We start from the raw sequence: 12,189 nt of genomic DNA on the forward strand, positions 1-12,189 counted from the left end.
ATTTCCTCCTGTGGGATCTCACCTTCCCATTCCCTTCCTCCTGTTGGATCTCTCTTCCCCATCCCCTTCCTCCTGTGGTATCTCTCTTCCCCAACTCCTTCCTCCTGTCGGATCTCTCTTCCCCATCCCCTTCCTCCTGTGGGATCTCTCTTCTGGATCCCATTCCTCCTGTGGTATCTCTCTTTAACATCCCCCTACCTACTGTGGGATCTCTCTTCCCCATCGAATTCCTCCTGCAGGAAATTTCTTCCCCATCCGCCTTCCTCCTGAGGGATCTCTCTTCTCCATCCCCTTTCCTCCTGTCGGATCTCACTTGCCCAACCGCTTCCTCCTGTGGGATCTCTCTTCCCCATCCCCCTTCACCATGTGATATCTCTCTTCCACATTGTCCTTCCTCCTGTGGGATACCTCTTGCCCATCTCTTTCGTCCTGTGGGATCTCTTCCCCATCCCCTTCCTCCTGTGGGATCCCACTTCCCCATTCTCTTCCACCTGTGGGATCTCTCTTCCCAATCCCCCTTCCTCCTGTGGGATCTCTCTTTCGGATCCCATTCCTCCTGTGGTATCTCTCTTTAACATCCCCCTACCTACTGTAGGAACTCACTTCCCCATCAAATTCCTCCTGCAGGAAATTTCTTCCCCATCCGCCTTCCTCCTGTATCTCTCTTCCCAATCCCCCTTCCTCCTGTGGGATCTCTCCTTCCCATCCTCTTTCTCCTGTGGGATCTCTCTTCCCCATTCGCCTTACCCATGTGGGATCACTCTTCCAAATCCCCCTTCCACCTGTAGGATCTCTCTTCCCCATCCCCTTTCCTCCTGTGGGATCTCACTTGCCCATCCCCTTTCGTCCTGTGGGATCTCTTCCCCATTCCCTTCCTCCTGTGGGATCCCACTTCCCCATTCTCTTCCACCTGTGGTATCTCTCTTCCCAATCCCCCTTCCTCCTGTGGGATCTCTCCTTCCCATCCTCTTTCTCCTGTGGGATCTCTCTTCCCCATTCGCCTTACTCATGTGGGATCACTCTTCCAAATCCCCCTTCCACCTGTGGGATCTCTCTTCCCCATCCTCTTCCTCCTGTGGGATCTCTCTTCCCCATTCGCCTTCCACATGTGGGATCACTCTTCCCCATCCCCCTTCCATCTGTGGGATCTCTCTTCCCCATCCTCTTCCTCCTGTGTGATCTCTCTTCCCCATTCGCCTTCCTCGTGTGGGATCTCTCTTCCCTATCCCCATACCTCCCGTGGGATCTCTTTTCCCCAGCCCCTTTACTTCTGTGGAATCTCACTTCCACATTGTCCTTCCTCCTGTGGGATACCTCTTGCCCATCTCCTTCCTCCTGTCGGATCTCTCTTTAACATCCCCCTACCTACTGTAGGAACTCTCTTCCCCATCGAATTCCTCCTGCAGGAAATTTCTTCCCCATCTGCCTTCCTCCTGTGGGATCTCACTTCCCCATCCCCTTTCCTCCTGGGGGATCTCACTTGCCCATCCCCTTTCCTACTGTGGGATCTCACTTCCCCATCCCCCTTCCTTCAGTGGGATTTCTCTTCCCCATCCCCTTCCTCCTGTAGGATCCCTCTGCCCCATTCTCTTCCTCCTGTGGGATCTCTCTTCCCCATCCCCCTTCACCATGTGGTATCTCTCTTGCCCAGCCACGTTCCACATTTGGGATCCCTCTTCCCTTTTCTCCTTCCTCCTGTGGGTTGTCTCTTCCCCATTCCCTTCCTCCTGTGGGATCTCTCTTCCTTATCCTCCTTCCTCCTGTAGGATCTCTCTTCCTGATTCAGCTTCCTACTCCAGGAACTCTCTTCTATTTGCAAATACTGCTCTGGACCTACCTTCCCCATCCCTCTTCCTCCTGTGGGATATCTGCTTCCCATCCTCTTCCTCCTGTGAGATCTCTCTTCCCCATCCCCCTTCCTCATGTGTGATCTCTCTTCCCCATCCCCCTTCCTCCTGTGGGATCTCTCTTCCCCATCCCCCTTCCTCCTGTGGGATCTCTCTTCCCCATTCCCCTGTGGGATCTCTCTTCCCCCGCCCACTTCCTCCTGTGGGATCTCTCTTACCCATTCTCCTTCTGTAGGATCTCTCTTTCCCAACCCCCTACCCCCTGTGGGATCTCTCTTCCCCATCTCCCTTCCTTCTGTGGGAATTCTCTTCCGGATCCCCTTCCTCCTGTGGTATCTCTCTTTCCCATCCCCCTACCTCCTGTTAGATCTCTCTTCCTGATTCTGCTTCTTCCTGTGGGATCACTCTTCCTCATCCATTTCCTCCAGCCAGAAATTTCTTCCCCATCCCACTTACTCCTGAGGGATCTCTCTTCCCCATCCATCATCCTCATGTGGGATTTCTCTGCTCCAGCACCCTTCATCCTGTGGGACAATAGACAATAGGTGCAGAAGTAGACCATTCGGCCCTGCGAACCTGCACCGCCATTTTGAGATCATGGCTGAGCATCTACTGTCAATACCCGGTTCCTGCCTTGTCCTCATATTTCTTGATTCCCCTACGCATAAGATACCTATCTAGCTCCTTCTTGAAAGCATCCAGAGAATTGGCCTCCACTACCATCCGAGGCAGTGCATTCCAGACCCCCACAACTCTCTGGGAGGAGTTTTTCCTTAACTCTGTCCTAAATGACCTACCCCTTATTCTCAAACAATGCCCTCCGATACTGGACTCTCCCAACATCAGGAACATATTTCCTCCCTCTCTCTTGTCCAATCCCTTAATAATCTTATATGTTTCAATCAGATCCCCTCTCAATCTCCTTAATTCCAGTGTGTGCAAGCCCAGTCTCTCTAATCTCTCTACGTAAGACAGTCCAGACATCCTAGAAATTAACCTTGTGAAACTACGCTGCACTTCCTCTACAGCCAGGATGTCCTTCCTTAACCCTGGAGACCAAAACTGTACACAATACTCCAAATGTGGCCTCATCAGGGCTCTGTACAAATGCAAGAGGATTTCCCTGCTCTTGTACTCAATTCCCTTTGTAATAAAGGCCAACATTCCATTAGCCTTCTTCACTGCCTGCTGAACTTGCTCATTCACCTTCAGTGACCGATGAACATGGACTCATAGATCTCTTTGTATTTCTCCCTAACCTAACTCTACACCGTTCAGATAATAATCTGCCTTCCTGTTCTTACTCCCAAAGTGGATAACCTCACACTTATTCACATTAAACGTCATCTGCCAAGTATCTGCCCACTCACCCAGCCTATCCAAGTCACCCTGAATTCTCCTAACATCCTCATCACATGTCACACTGCCACCCAGCTTAGTATCATAAGCAAAGTTGCTGAAGTTATTCTCAATGCCTTCATCCAAATCGTTGATGTAAATTCTAAACAGTTGTGGTCCCAATACCGAGCCCTCTTGCACCCCACTAGTCACCACCTGCCATTCTGAGAAACACCCATTCACCACTACTCTTTGCTTTCTATCTGCCAACCAGTTTTCTATCCATGTCAATGTCTACACCCCGATGCCCTGAGCTTTGATTTTACCCGCCAATCACCTATGTGGGACCTTATCAAATGCCTTCTGAAAATCGAGGTACATGACCTCCACTGGATCTCACCCGTCTAACTTCCTGGTTACATCCTCGAAAAACTCCAACAGATTAGTCAAGCATGATTTACCCGATGTCAGGCTGAAAGGTCGATAGTTCTCTCTTTACTCCCTCGCTCTTTTCTTAAAAAGTGGGATAACATTAGCCATTCTCCAATCCTCAGCAACTGATCCTGAATCTAAGGAACTTTGGAAAATGATTACCAATGCATCTGCAGTTTCCAGAGCCACCTCCTTTAGTACCCTAGGATGCAGACCATCTGGACCTGGGGATTTGTCAACCTTCAGTCCCATCAGTCTACTCATCACCGTTTCCTTCCTAATGTCAATCTGTTTCAATTCCTCTATTACCCTATGTCCTTGGCCCATCCATACATCTGGGAAATTGCTTCTGCCTTCCTTAGTGAAAACAGATCTAAAGTATTCATTAAATTCTTCTGCCATTTCTCTGTTTCCCATAACAATTTAACCAAATTCAGTCTTCAAGGGCCCAACATTGTTCTTAACTATCTTCTTTCTCTTCACATACCTATGAAAGCTTTTGCTATCTTCCTTTATATTCCTGGCTAGCTTGCGTTAGTACCTAATTTTTCTCCCCGTATTGCCTTTTTAGTTAAGTTCTGTTGTTCCTTAAAAACTTCCCAATCATCTGTCCTCCCACTCACCTTAGCTCTGACATACTTCCTTTTTTTTAATGCTATGCAGTCTCAGACTTCCTTTGTCAACCACTGTGGCCCCTTTCCCCCTTTGAATCCTTCCTTCTCTGGGGATGAACTGATTTTGCACATTGTGCATTATTCCCAAGAATACCTGTCATTGCTGTTCCACGGTCTTTTCTGCTGGGATATCCGTCCAGTCAACTTTGGCCAGCTCCTCCCTCATGGCTCCATAGTTTCCCCTGTTCAACTGCAACACTGACACCTCCGAGCTGCCCTTATCCTTCTCAAACTGCAGATAAAAACAGATCATGTTATGGTCACTACCTCCCAATGGCTCCTTTACTTCAAGATCGCTGATCAAATCCTGTTCATTACACAAGACTAAATCCAGAATAGCCTTGTCCCTGGTCGGCTCTCGTACAAGCTGTTCCAAGAATGCATCCCGTAGGCACTCTACAAACTCCCCATCCTGAGGTACAGCACCAAACTGTTTCTCCCAGTTCACCTGCATGTTGAAATTCCCCAGCCCCCTTCCTCCTGAGGGATCTCTCTTCCCCATCCCCCTTCCTCCTGTGTGATCTCTTTTCCCCATCCCCCATCCTCCTGTGGGATCTCTTTCCCCATCCCCCTCCCTCCTGTAGGATCTGTTTTCCCCATCCCCCTTCCTCTGTGGGATCTCTCTTCCCCAGGCCCCTTCCTCCTCTGGGATCTCATTTTCCCATTCTCTTTCCTCCTGTAGGATCTCTCTTTCCCATCCCCCTACCTCGAGTGGGATCTCTCTTTCTCATTCTCCTTCCTCTTTTGGGATCTCTCTTCCCCATCTCCCTTCCTTCTGTGGGAATTCTCTTCCGGATCCCCTTCCTCCTGTGGTATCTCTCTTTCCCATCTCCCTACCTCCTGTTCGATCTCTCTTCCTGGTTCTGCTTCCTACAGTGGGATCACTCTTCCCCATCCACTTCCTCCAGCCAGAAATTTCTTCCCCATCCCCCTTCCTCCTCTGGGATCTCTCTTCCAACATCCCCCATCCTCCTGTGGGATCTCGGTTCCCCATCCCCCTTCCTCCTGTGGGACAATAGACAATAGGTGCAGAAGTAGATCATTCGGCTCTTCGAGCCTGCACTGCCATTTTGAGATCATGGCAGATCATCTACTATCAATACCCGTTTCCTGCCTTGTCCCGATATCACTTGATTCACCTATCCATAAGTTACCTATCTAGCTCCTTCTTGAAAGCATCCAGAGAATTGATATCACTGCTATCTAGATATGCCACTATTTCATCCTTACTAATGGACTCTAGCATCTTCCCCATCACCGATGTCAGGCTGACAGGTCGATAGTTCTCTGTTTTCCTCTTCCCTCCTCTACCCTAGGATGCAGACTATCTGGACCTGGGGACTTGTCAGCCTTCAGTCCCATCAGTCTTCTTGTCACCCCTTCCATCCTAATGTCAATCTGTTTCATTTCCTCTGTTACCCTATGTCCTTGGCCAATCCATACATCTGGGAGATTGCTTGTGTCTTCCTTAGTGAAAACAGATCTAAAGTACTCATTAAATTCTTCTGCAATTTCTCTCTTCCCCATAACAATATGGTCACTACCTCATAATGGCTCCCTAACTTCAACATCGCTTATCAAATCCTGTTCATTACACAAGCCTAAATCCAGAATAGCCTTGTCCCTGGTCGGCTCTCGTACAAGCTGTTCCAAGAATGCATCCCGTAGGCACTCTACAAACTCCCTATCCTGGGGTCCAGCACCAAACTGTTTCTCCCAGTTCACCTGCATGTTGAAATTCTACATCCCCCTTCTTCCTGTGGGATCTCTCATCCCCTGCCCCCTTCCTCCTAAGGGATCTCTCTTCTTCATCCCCTTCCTCCTGTTGGATCTCTCTTCCCCATTGCCTTCCTCCTATGGGACCTCTTCCCCATCCCCCTTCCTCCTGTGAGATCTTCCTTCCACATCCGCCTTCCGCCTGTGGGATATCTCTTCCCCATCCCCCTTCCTCCTGTGAGATCTCCCTTCCCCATCCGCCTTCCGCCTGTGGGATCTCTCATTCCCATTCCCATTGCTCCCGCAGGATCTCTCTTTCCTATCCCCTCCTCCTGTGGGATGTTTCTTCCGCATCCACCTTCCAACTGTGGGATCTGTCTTCCCCTTCCTCCTCTGGGATCTCATTTCCGCATCCCCCATCCACATGTCGGATCTCTGTTCCCAATTCTTCCTCTTTCTGTCGGATCTCTCTTCCCCATCCCCGTTCCTCCTGTGGGACCTCTCTTCCCCATTCTCCTTCCTCCTGTGGGATCTCTCTTCCCCAACGCCTTCATCCTATGGGACCTCTTTTCTATGTGCGCTTCCTGCTCTGGGACCTCTCTTCCCCATCCCTCTTCCTCCTGTGGTATCTCTCTTTCCCATCCCCCTTCCTCCTGCTGGATCTGTCTTCCCCAGCCCCCATCCTCCTGTGTGATCTCCCTTCCCATCCGCCTTCCTCCTGTGGGATCTCTCTTCCCCATCCCCCTTCCTCCTGTGGGATCTCTCTTCCCCTTCCCCCATCCTCTTGTGAGATCTCTCTTCCCCATCCGCCTTCCTCCTGTGGGATCTCTTTTCCCCATCCCCCATCCTCCTGTGGGATCTCTTTTCCCCATCCCCCATCCTCCTGTGGGATCTCTCTTCCCCAATCCCCCGTCCTGTTGGATCTCTGTTCCCCATCCCCCAGTGGGATCTCTACTCCCCAGCCCCCATCCTCCTGTGTGATCTCCCTTCCCATCCGCCTTCCTCCTGTGGGATCTCTCTTCCCCACCCCCCATCCTCCTGTGGGATCTCTTTTCCCCATCCCCCATCCTCCTGTGGGATCTCTCTTCCCCATCCCCCTTCCTCCTGTGGGATCTCTCTTCCCCATCCCCCATCCTCCTGTGAGATCTCTCTTCCCCATCCCCCTTCCTCCTGTGGGATCTCTTTTCCCCATCCCCCATCCTCCTGTGGGATCTCTTTTCCCCATCCCCCATCCACCTGTGGGATCTCTCTTCCCAATCCCCCTTCCTCCTGTGGGATCTCTCTTCCCCATCCCCCTTCCTCCTGTGGGATCTCTCTTCCCCATCCCCCTTCCTCCTGTGGGATCTCTCTTCCCCATCCCCGTTCCTCCTGTGGGACCTCTCTTCCCCATTCTCCTTCCTCCTGTGAGATCTCCCTTCCCCATCTGCCTTCCGCCTGTGGGATCTCTCATTCCCATTCCCATTGCTCCCGCAGGATCTCTCTTTCCTATCCCCCCCTCCTGTGGGATGTTTCTTCCGCATCCACCTTCCAACTGTGGGATCTGTCTTCCCCTTCCTCCTCTGGGATCTCATTTCCGCATCCCCCATCCACATGTCGGATCTCTGTTCCCAATTCTTCCTCTTTCTGTCGGATCTCTCTTCCCCATCCCCGTTCCTCCTGTGGGACCTCTCTTCCCCATTCTCCTTCCTCCTGTGGGATCTCTCTTCCCCAACGCCTTCATCCTATGGGACCTCTTTTCTATGTGCGCTTCCTGCTCTGGGACCTCTCTTCCCCATCCCTCTTCCTCCTGTGGTATCTCTCTTTCCCATCCCCCTTCCTCCTGCTGGATCTCTCTTCCCCAGCCCCCATCCTCCTGTGTGATCTCCCTTCCCATCCGCCTTCCTCCTGTGGGATCTCTTTTCCCCACCCCCCATCCTCCTGTGGGATCTCTTTTCCCCATCCCCCATCCTCCTGTGGGATCTCTCTTCCCCATCCCCCTTCCTCCTGTGGGATCTCTCTTCCCCATCCCCCATCCTCCTGTGGGATCTCTCTTCCCCATCCCCCATCCTCCTGCGGGATCTCTTTTCTCCATCCGCCTTGCTCCTATGGGAACTCTCTTTCTCATTCCCCTTCCTCCCGTAGGATCTCTCTTCCCCATCCCCCAGTGAGATCCCTCTTCCCCAGCCCGCTTCCTCCTGAGGGATCTCTCTTCTACATCCCCGTCCTTCTGTTGGATCTCTCTTCCCCATTCTCCTTCCTAATATGTGATCTCTCTTCCCCATTGCCTTCCTCCTATGGGACCTCTTCCCCATCCCCCTTCCTCCTGTGAGATCTCCTTTCCCCATCCGCCTTCCTCCTGTGGGATTTCTCCTTCCCATTCCCATTCCTCCCGCAGGATCTCTCTGTCCTGTCCCCCTCCCTCCTGTGGGATCTGTCTTCCCAGTACCCCTTCCTCCTGTGGGATCTCTCTTCCCCAACACCTTCATCCTATGAAACCTCTTTTCTATATGCGCTTCCTGCTCTGGGACCTCTCTTCCCCATCCCTCTTCCTCCTGTGGTATCTCTCTTTCCCATCCCCCTTCCTCCTGCTGGATCTCTCTTCCCCAGCCCCCTTCCTCCTGTGGGATCTCTCTTCCCCATCCTCTTCCTCCTGTGGGATCTCTTCCCCATCTCCTTACTTCTGTGGGAGCTCACTTCCCCATCCCCTACCTTCTGTGAGATTTCTCTTCCCAATCCCCCTTCCTCATGCGGGATCTCTCTTCCCCATCCACTTCCTCCTGCCGGAAATTTCTTCCCCATCCCCCTTTCTCCTGTGGGATCTCTCATCGCCTTCCCCTTCTCCTGTGGGATCTCTCTTCCCCATCCCCCTTCCTCCTCTGAGATTTCTCTTCCCAATCCCCCTTCCTCATGTGGGAACTCTCTTCCCCATCCCCTTCCTCCTGTTGGATCTCTCTTCCTGATTCTGCGTCCTTCTGTGGGATCTCTCTTTCCCATCCCCCTTCCTCCGATGTGATCTCTCTTTCCAGCTTGCTCCTGTGGGTTCTCTCATCGCCTTTCCCTTCTCCTGTGGGATCTCTCTTCCCCATCCCCCTTCCTCCTCTGAGATTTCTCTTCCCAATCCCCCTTCCTCATGTGGGAACTCTCTTCCCCATCCCCTTCCTCCTGTTGGATCTCTCTTCCTGATTCTGCGTCCTTCTGTGGGATCTCTCTTTCCCATCCCCCTTCCTCCGATGTGATCTCTCTTCCCAGCTTGCTCCTGTGGGTTCTCTCATCGCCTTTCCCTTCTCCTGTGGGATCTCTCTTGCTGATTCCGCCTCTGACTGGGATATCTCTTCCCCATCCTCCTGTGGGATCTCTCTTCCCCTTGCCTCTTCCTCCTGTGGGATCTCTCTTCCACATCTCTTTCACCCTGTGGGATCACTCTTCCAAATCCCCTTTCCTCATTTGGGAACTCTCTTCTCCATTTCCTTTCTCTTGTGGGATCTCCCTTCCCATCCGCCTTCCTCCTGTGGGATCTCTTTTCCCCATCCCACTTCTTCCTGTGGGATCTCATTTCCCCATCTCTCTTCCTCCTGCGGGATCTCTCTTCTCCATCCGCCTTGCTCCTATGGGAACTCTCTTTCTCATTCCCCTTCCTCCCGTAGGATCTCTCTTCCCCATCCCCCATCCCCCAGTGAGATCTCTCTTCCCCAGCCCCCTTCCACCTGTGGGATCTCCCTTCCCCATTCTCCTTCCTAATATGTGATCTCTCTTCCCCATCCGCTTTTCTCCTATGGGAACTCTCTTTCTAATTCCCCTTCCTCCTGTGGGATCCCTCTTCCCCCATCCCCCAATGAGATCTCTCTTCCCCATCCCCTTCCTCCTGTGGGATCTCTCTTCCCCATCCTCCTTCCTCCTGTGGGAACTCTCTTCCCCATCCCCCTTCCTCCTCTGAGATTTCTCTTCCGAATCCCCCTTCCTCCTGTGGGATCTCTCTTCCCCATCCCCCAATGAGATCTCTCTTCCCCATCCCCTTCCTCCTGTGGGATCTCTCTTCCCCATCCTCCTTCCTCCTGTGGGAACTCTCTTCCCCATCCCCCTTCCTCCTCTGAGATTTCTCTTCCGAATCCCCCTTCCACCTTTGGGATCTCTCTTCCCCATCCCACTTTCCCCCATCCTTTTCCTCTTGTGTGTTTCCATCCGTTCCCTCAGTTGGGGTCTCTTCCTCCATCTCCCATCGACATTTCCCAATTTACAAAGCTTCCTCACTGTGGGGCTATATCACCTTCATCCCTGCCCCTTCTGACACTCTGTGGTCAGTAACCCTTCTCTAGCCAACGGAGAACGAGACAGAATATGTGGAGTTCACAGGGTCACAGCAACAGACTAAATGACTGACATTGGGTGAATACCATGGAGCTGGGCAGTGAGGGACATTGACAGTGATGGGAACTCCGATCAGTGATTTACGGAAGGGTTTAATGTTTCCTGAAATATCCGCGTGAGAGAATTACCCTCAGACCCACGGTTTGTATCACTTTGTTCATCAAGTTGTTTGTTTGTGTTTAGACTTGGGGAGAATGACCTGGGAGATTCAGGAGTGAAACTGGTGTCTGCGGCTCTGAGGAACCCGGAGTGTAAAATACAGACACTGGAGTAAGTACCAGACTGTGGGAGATTGTGTTTACAGTCACTGGGTGTCTGACACTGAACATTAATGTGATCAGTAATTGTATTACTGATAAACACTGGGGATCTGTACTGTCTCCTGTCTCTCTGTGTCCTTCACCCTCAATCTCTCTCATCTCCAGGCTGACCCGTGTCGGACTCACAGATTCTGGGGCCGAGGATCTCGTCTCCGTTCTCAGTACAAACCCATCACTGATGGAGCTGAACCTGAGTGATAATAAACTGGGAGATTCAGGAGTGAAACTGGTGTTGTCGGCTCTGAGGAATCCGGAGAGTAAAATACAGACACTGTTGTAAGTACCAGACTGTGGGAGATTGTGTCTACAATCACTGGGTGTCTGACACTGAACATTAATGTGATCAGTAATTGTGTTACTGATAAACACTGGGGATTTGTACCGTCTCCTGTCTCTCTGTGTCCTTCACCCTCACTCTCTCTCATCTCCAGACTGTGGGAGATTGTGTTTACAGTCACTGGGTGTCTGACACTGAACATTAATGTGATCAGTAATTGTGTTACTGATAAACACTGGGGATTTATACCGTCTCCTGTCTCTCTGTGTCCTTCACCCTCACTCTCTCTCATCTCCAGACTGTGGGAGATTGTGTTTACAGTCACTGGGTGTCTGACACTGAACATTAATGTGATCAGTAATTGTGTTACTGATAAACACTGGGGATCTGTACCGTCTCCTGTCTCTCTGTGTCCTTCACCCTCACTCTCTCTCATCTCCAGACTGTGGGAGATTGTGTTTACAGTCACTGGGTGTCTGACACTGAACATTAATGTGATCAGTAATTGTGTTACTGATAAACACTGGGGATCTGTACCGTCTCCAGTCTCTCTGTGTCCTTCACCCTCACTCTCTCTCATTTCCAGGCTGGAATATGTCGGTCTCACAGATTCTGGGGCCGAGGATCTCGTCTCCGCTCTCAGTACAAAACCATCCCTGACGGATCTGAGCCTGGGATCAAACTCTCTGACAGACGGATCTGTCCCCGCTCTCCGCCGCCTCATACTGACCCTCCCGAGTCTGAAGTGGATCCAGTGAGTGTTTGTGTTGATGTTCAATGTGATAAAATGTCAGCGGATCCGCGGGTTTTCTGGTGATATTTGTCTGTGAGTGTTGTTGAAACATTAACCCCAGTCCCCCGTTACTGACACTGTTGTGTGATCAGTTTATTTCATCTTCATTCTCCCATCTGTTTCAGGCTGTGGGGGAATCGGTTCAGTGAGACCGGGAGGAAGGAACTGAGATCTCTACAGAGACCCAGACCCGGACTGGGAGTGGGGATCTGAATGTGTGAACATCCCCGCCCGCGGAATGGAGCCGATTCCCCCCCTACCCTTTAACTACCCCTCCCCCTCCCCTTTAACTACCCCTCACCCTCCACTTTAACTACCCCTCACCTTTAACTACCCCTCCCCTTTAACTACCCCTCACCCTCCCCTTTAACTCCCCCTCCCCTTAAACTACCCCTCCCCTTTAACTCCCGCCCTTCCCTTTAATGGCCGCGCGCCGGGGCTGATTCCC

At 51.6% G+C, this 12,189-nt stretch overlaps 1 protein-coding gene across 1 annotated transcript in view; it reads left to right on the top strand.

Annotated features, from left to right (window-relative positions):
- LOC132388813 (NACHT, LRR and PYD domains-containing protein 3-like) overlaps positions 1-10,951 on the top strand; it is a 71,236-nt gene extending 60,285 nt beyond the window's left edge. Inside the window, exons 8-9 of the mRNA XM_059961234.1 lie at positions 10,535-10,621; positions 10,777-10,951. Coding sequence (XP_059817217.1) covers positions 10,535-10,621; positions 10,777-10,951 — 262 coding nt within the window. The remainder of the gene's footprint in view (positions 1-10,534; positions 10,622-10,776) is intronic.
- Positions 10,952-12,189: the final 1,238 nt, after the last annotated feature.

Source organism: Hypanus sabinus, unplaced genomic scaffold (assembly GCF_030144855.1).
Source record: "Hypanus sabinus isolate sHypSab1 unplaced genomic scaffold, sHypSab1.hap1 scaffold_416, whole genome shotgun sequence".
In the NCBI taxonomy this organism is placed as follows: Eukaryota; Metazoa; Chordata; class Chondrichthyes; order Myliobatiformes; family Dasyatidae; genus Hypanus; species Hypanus sabinus.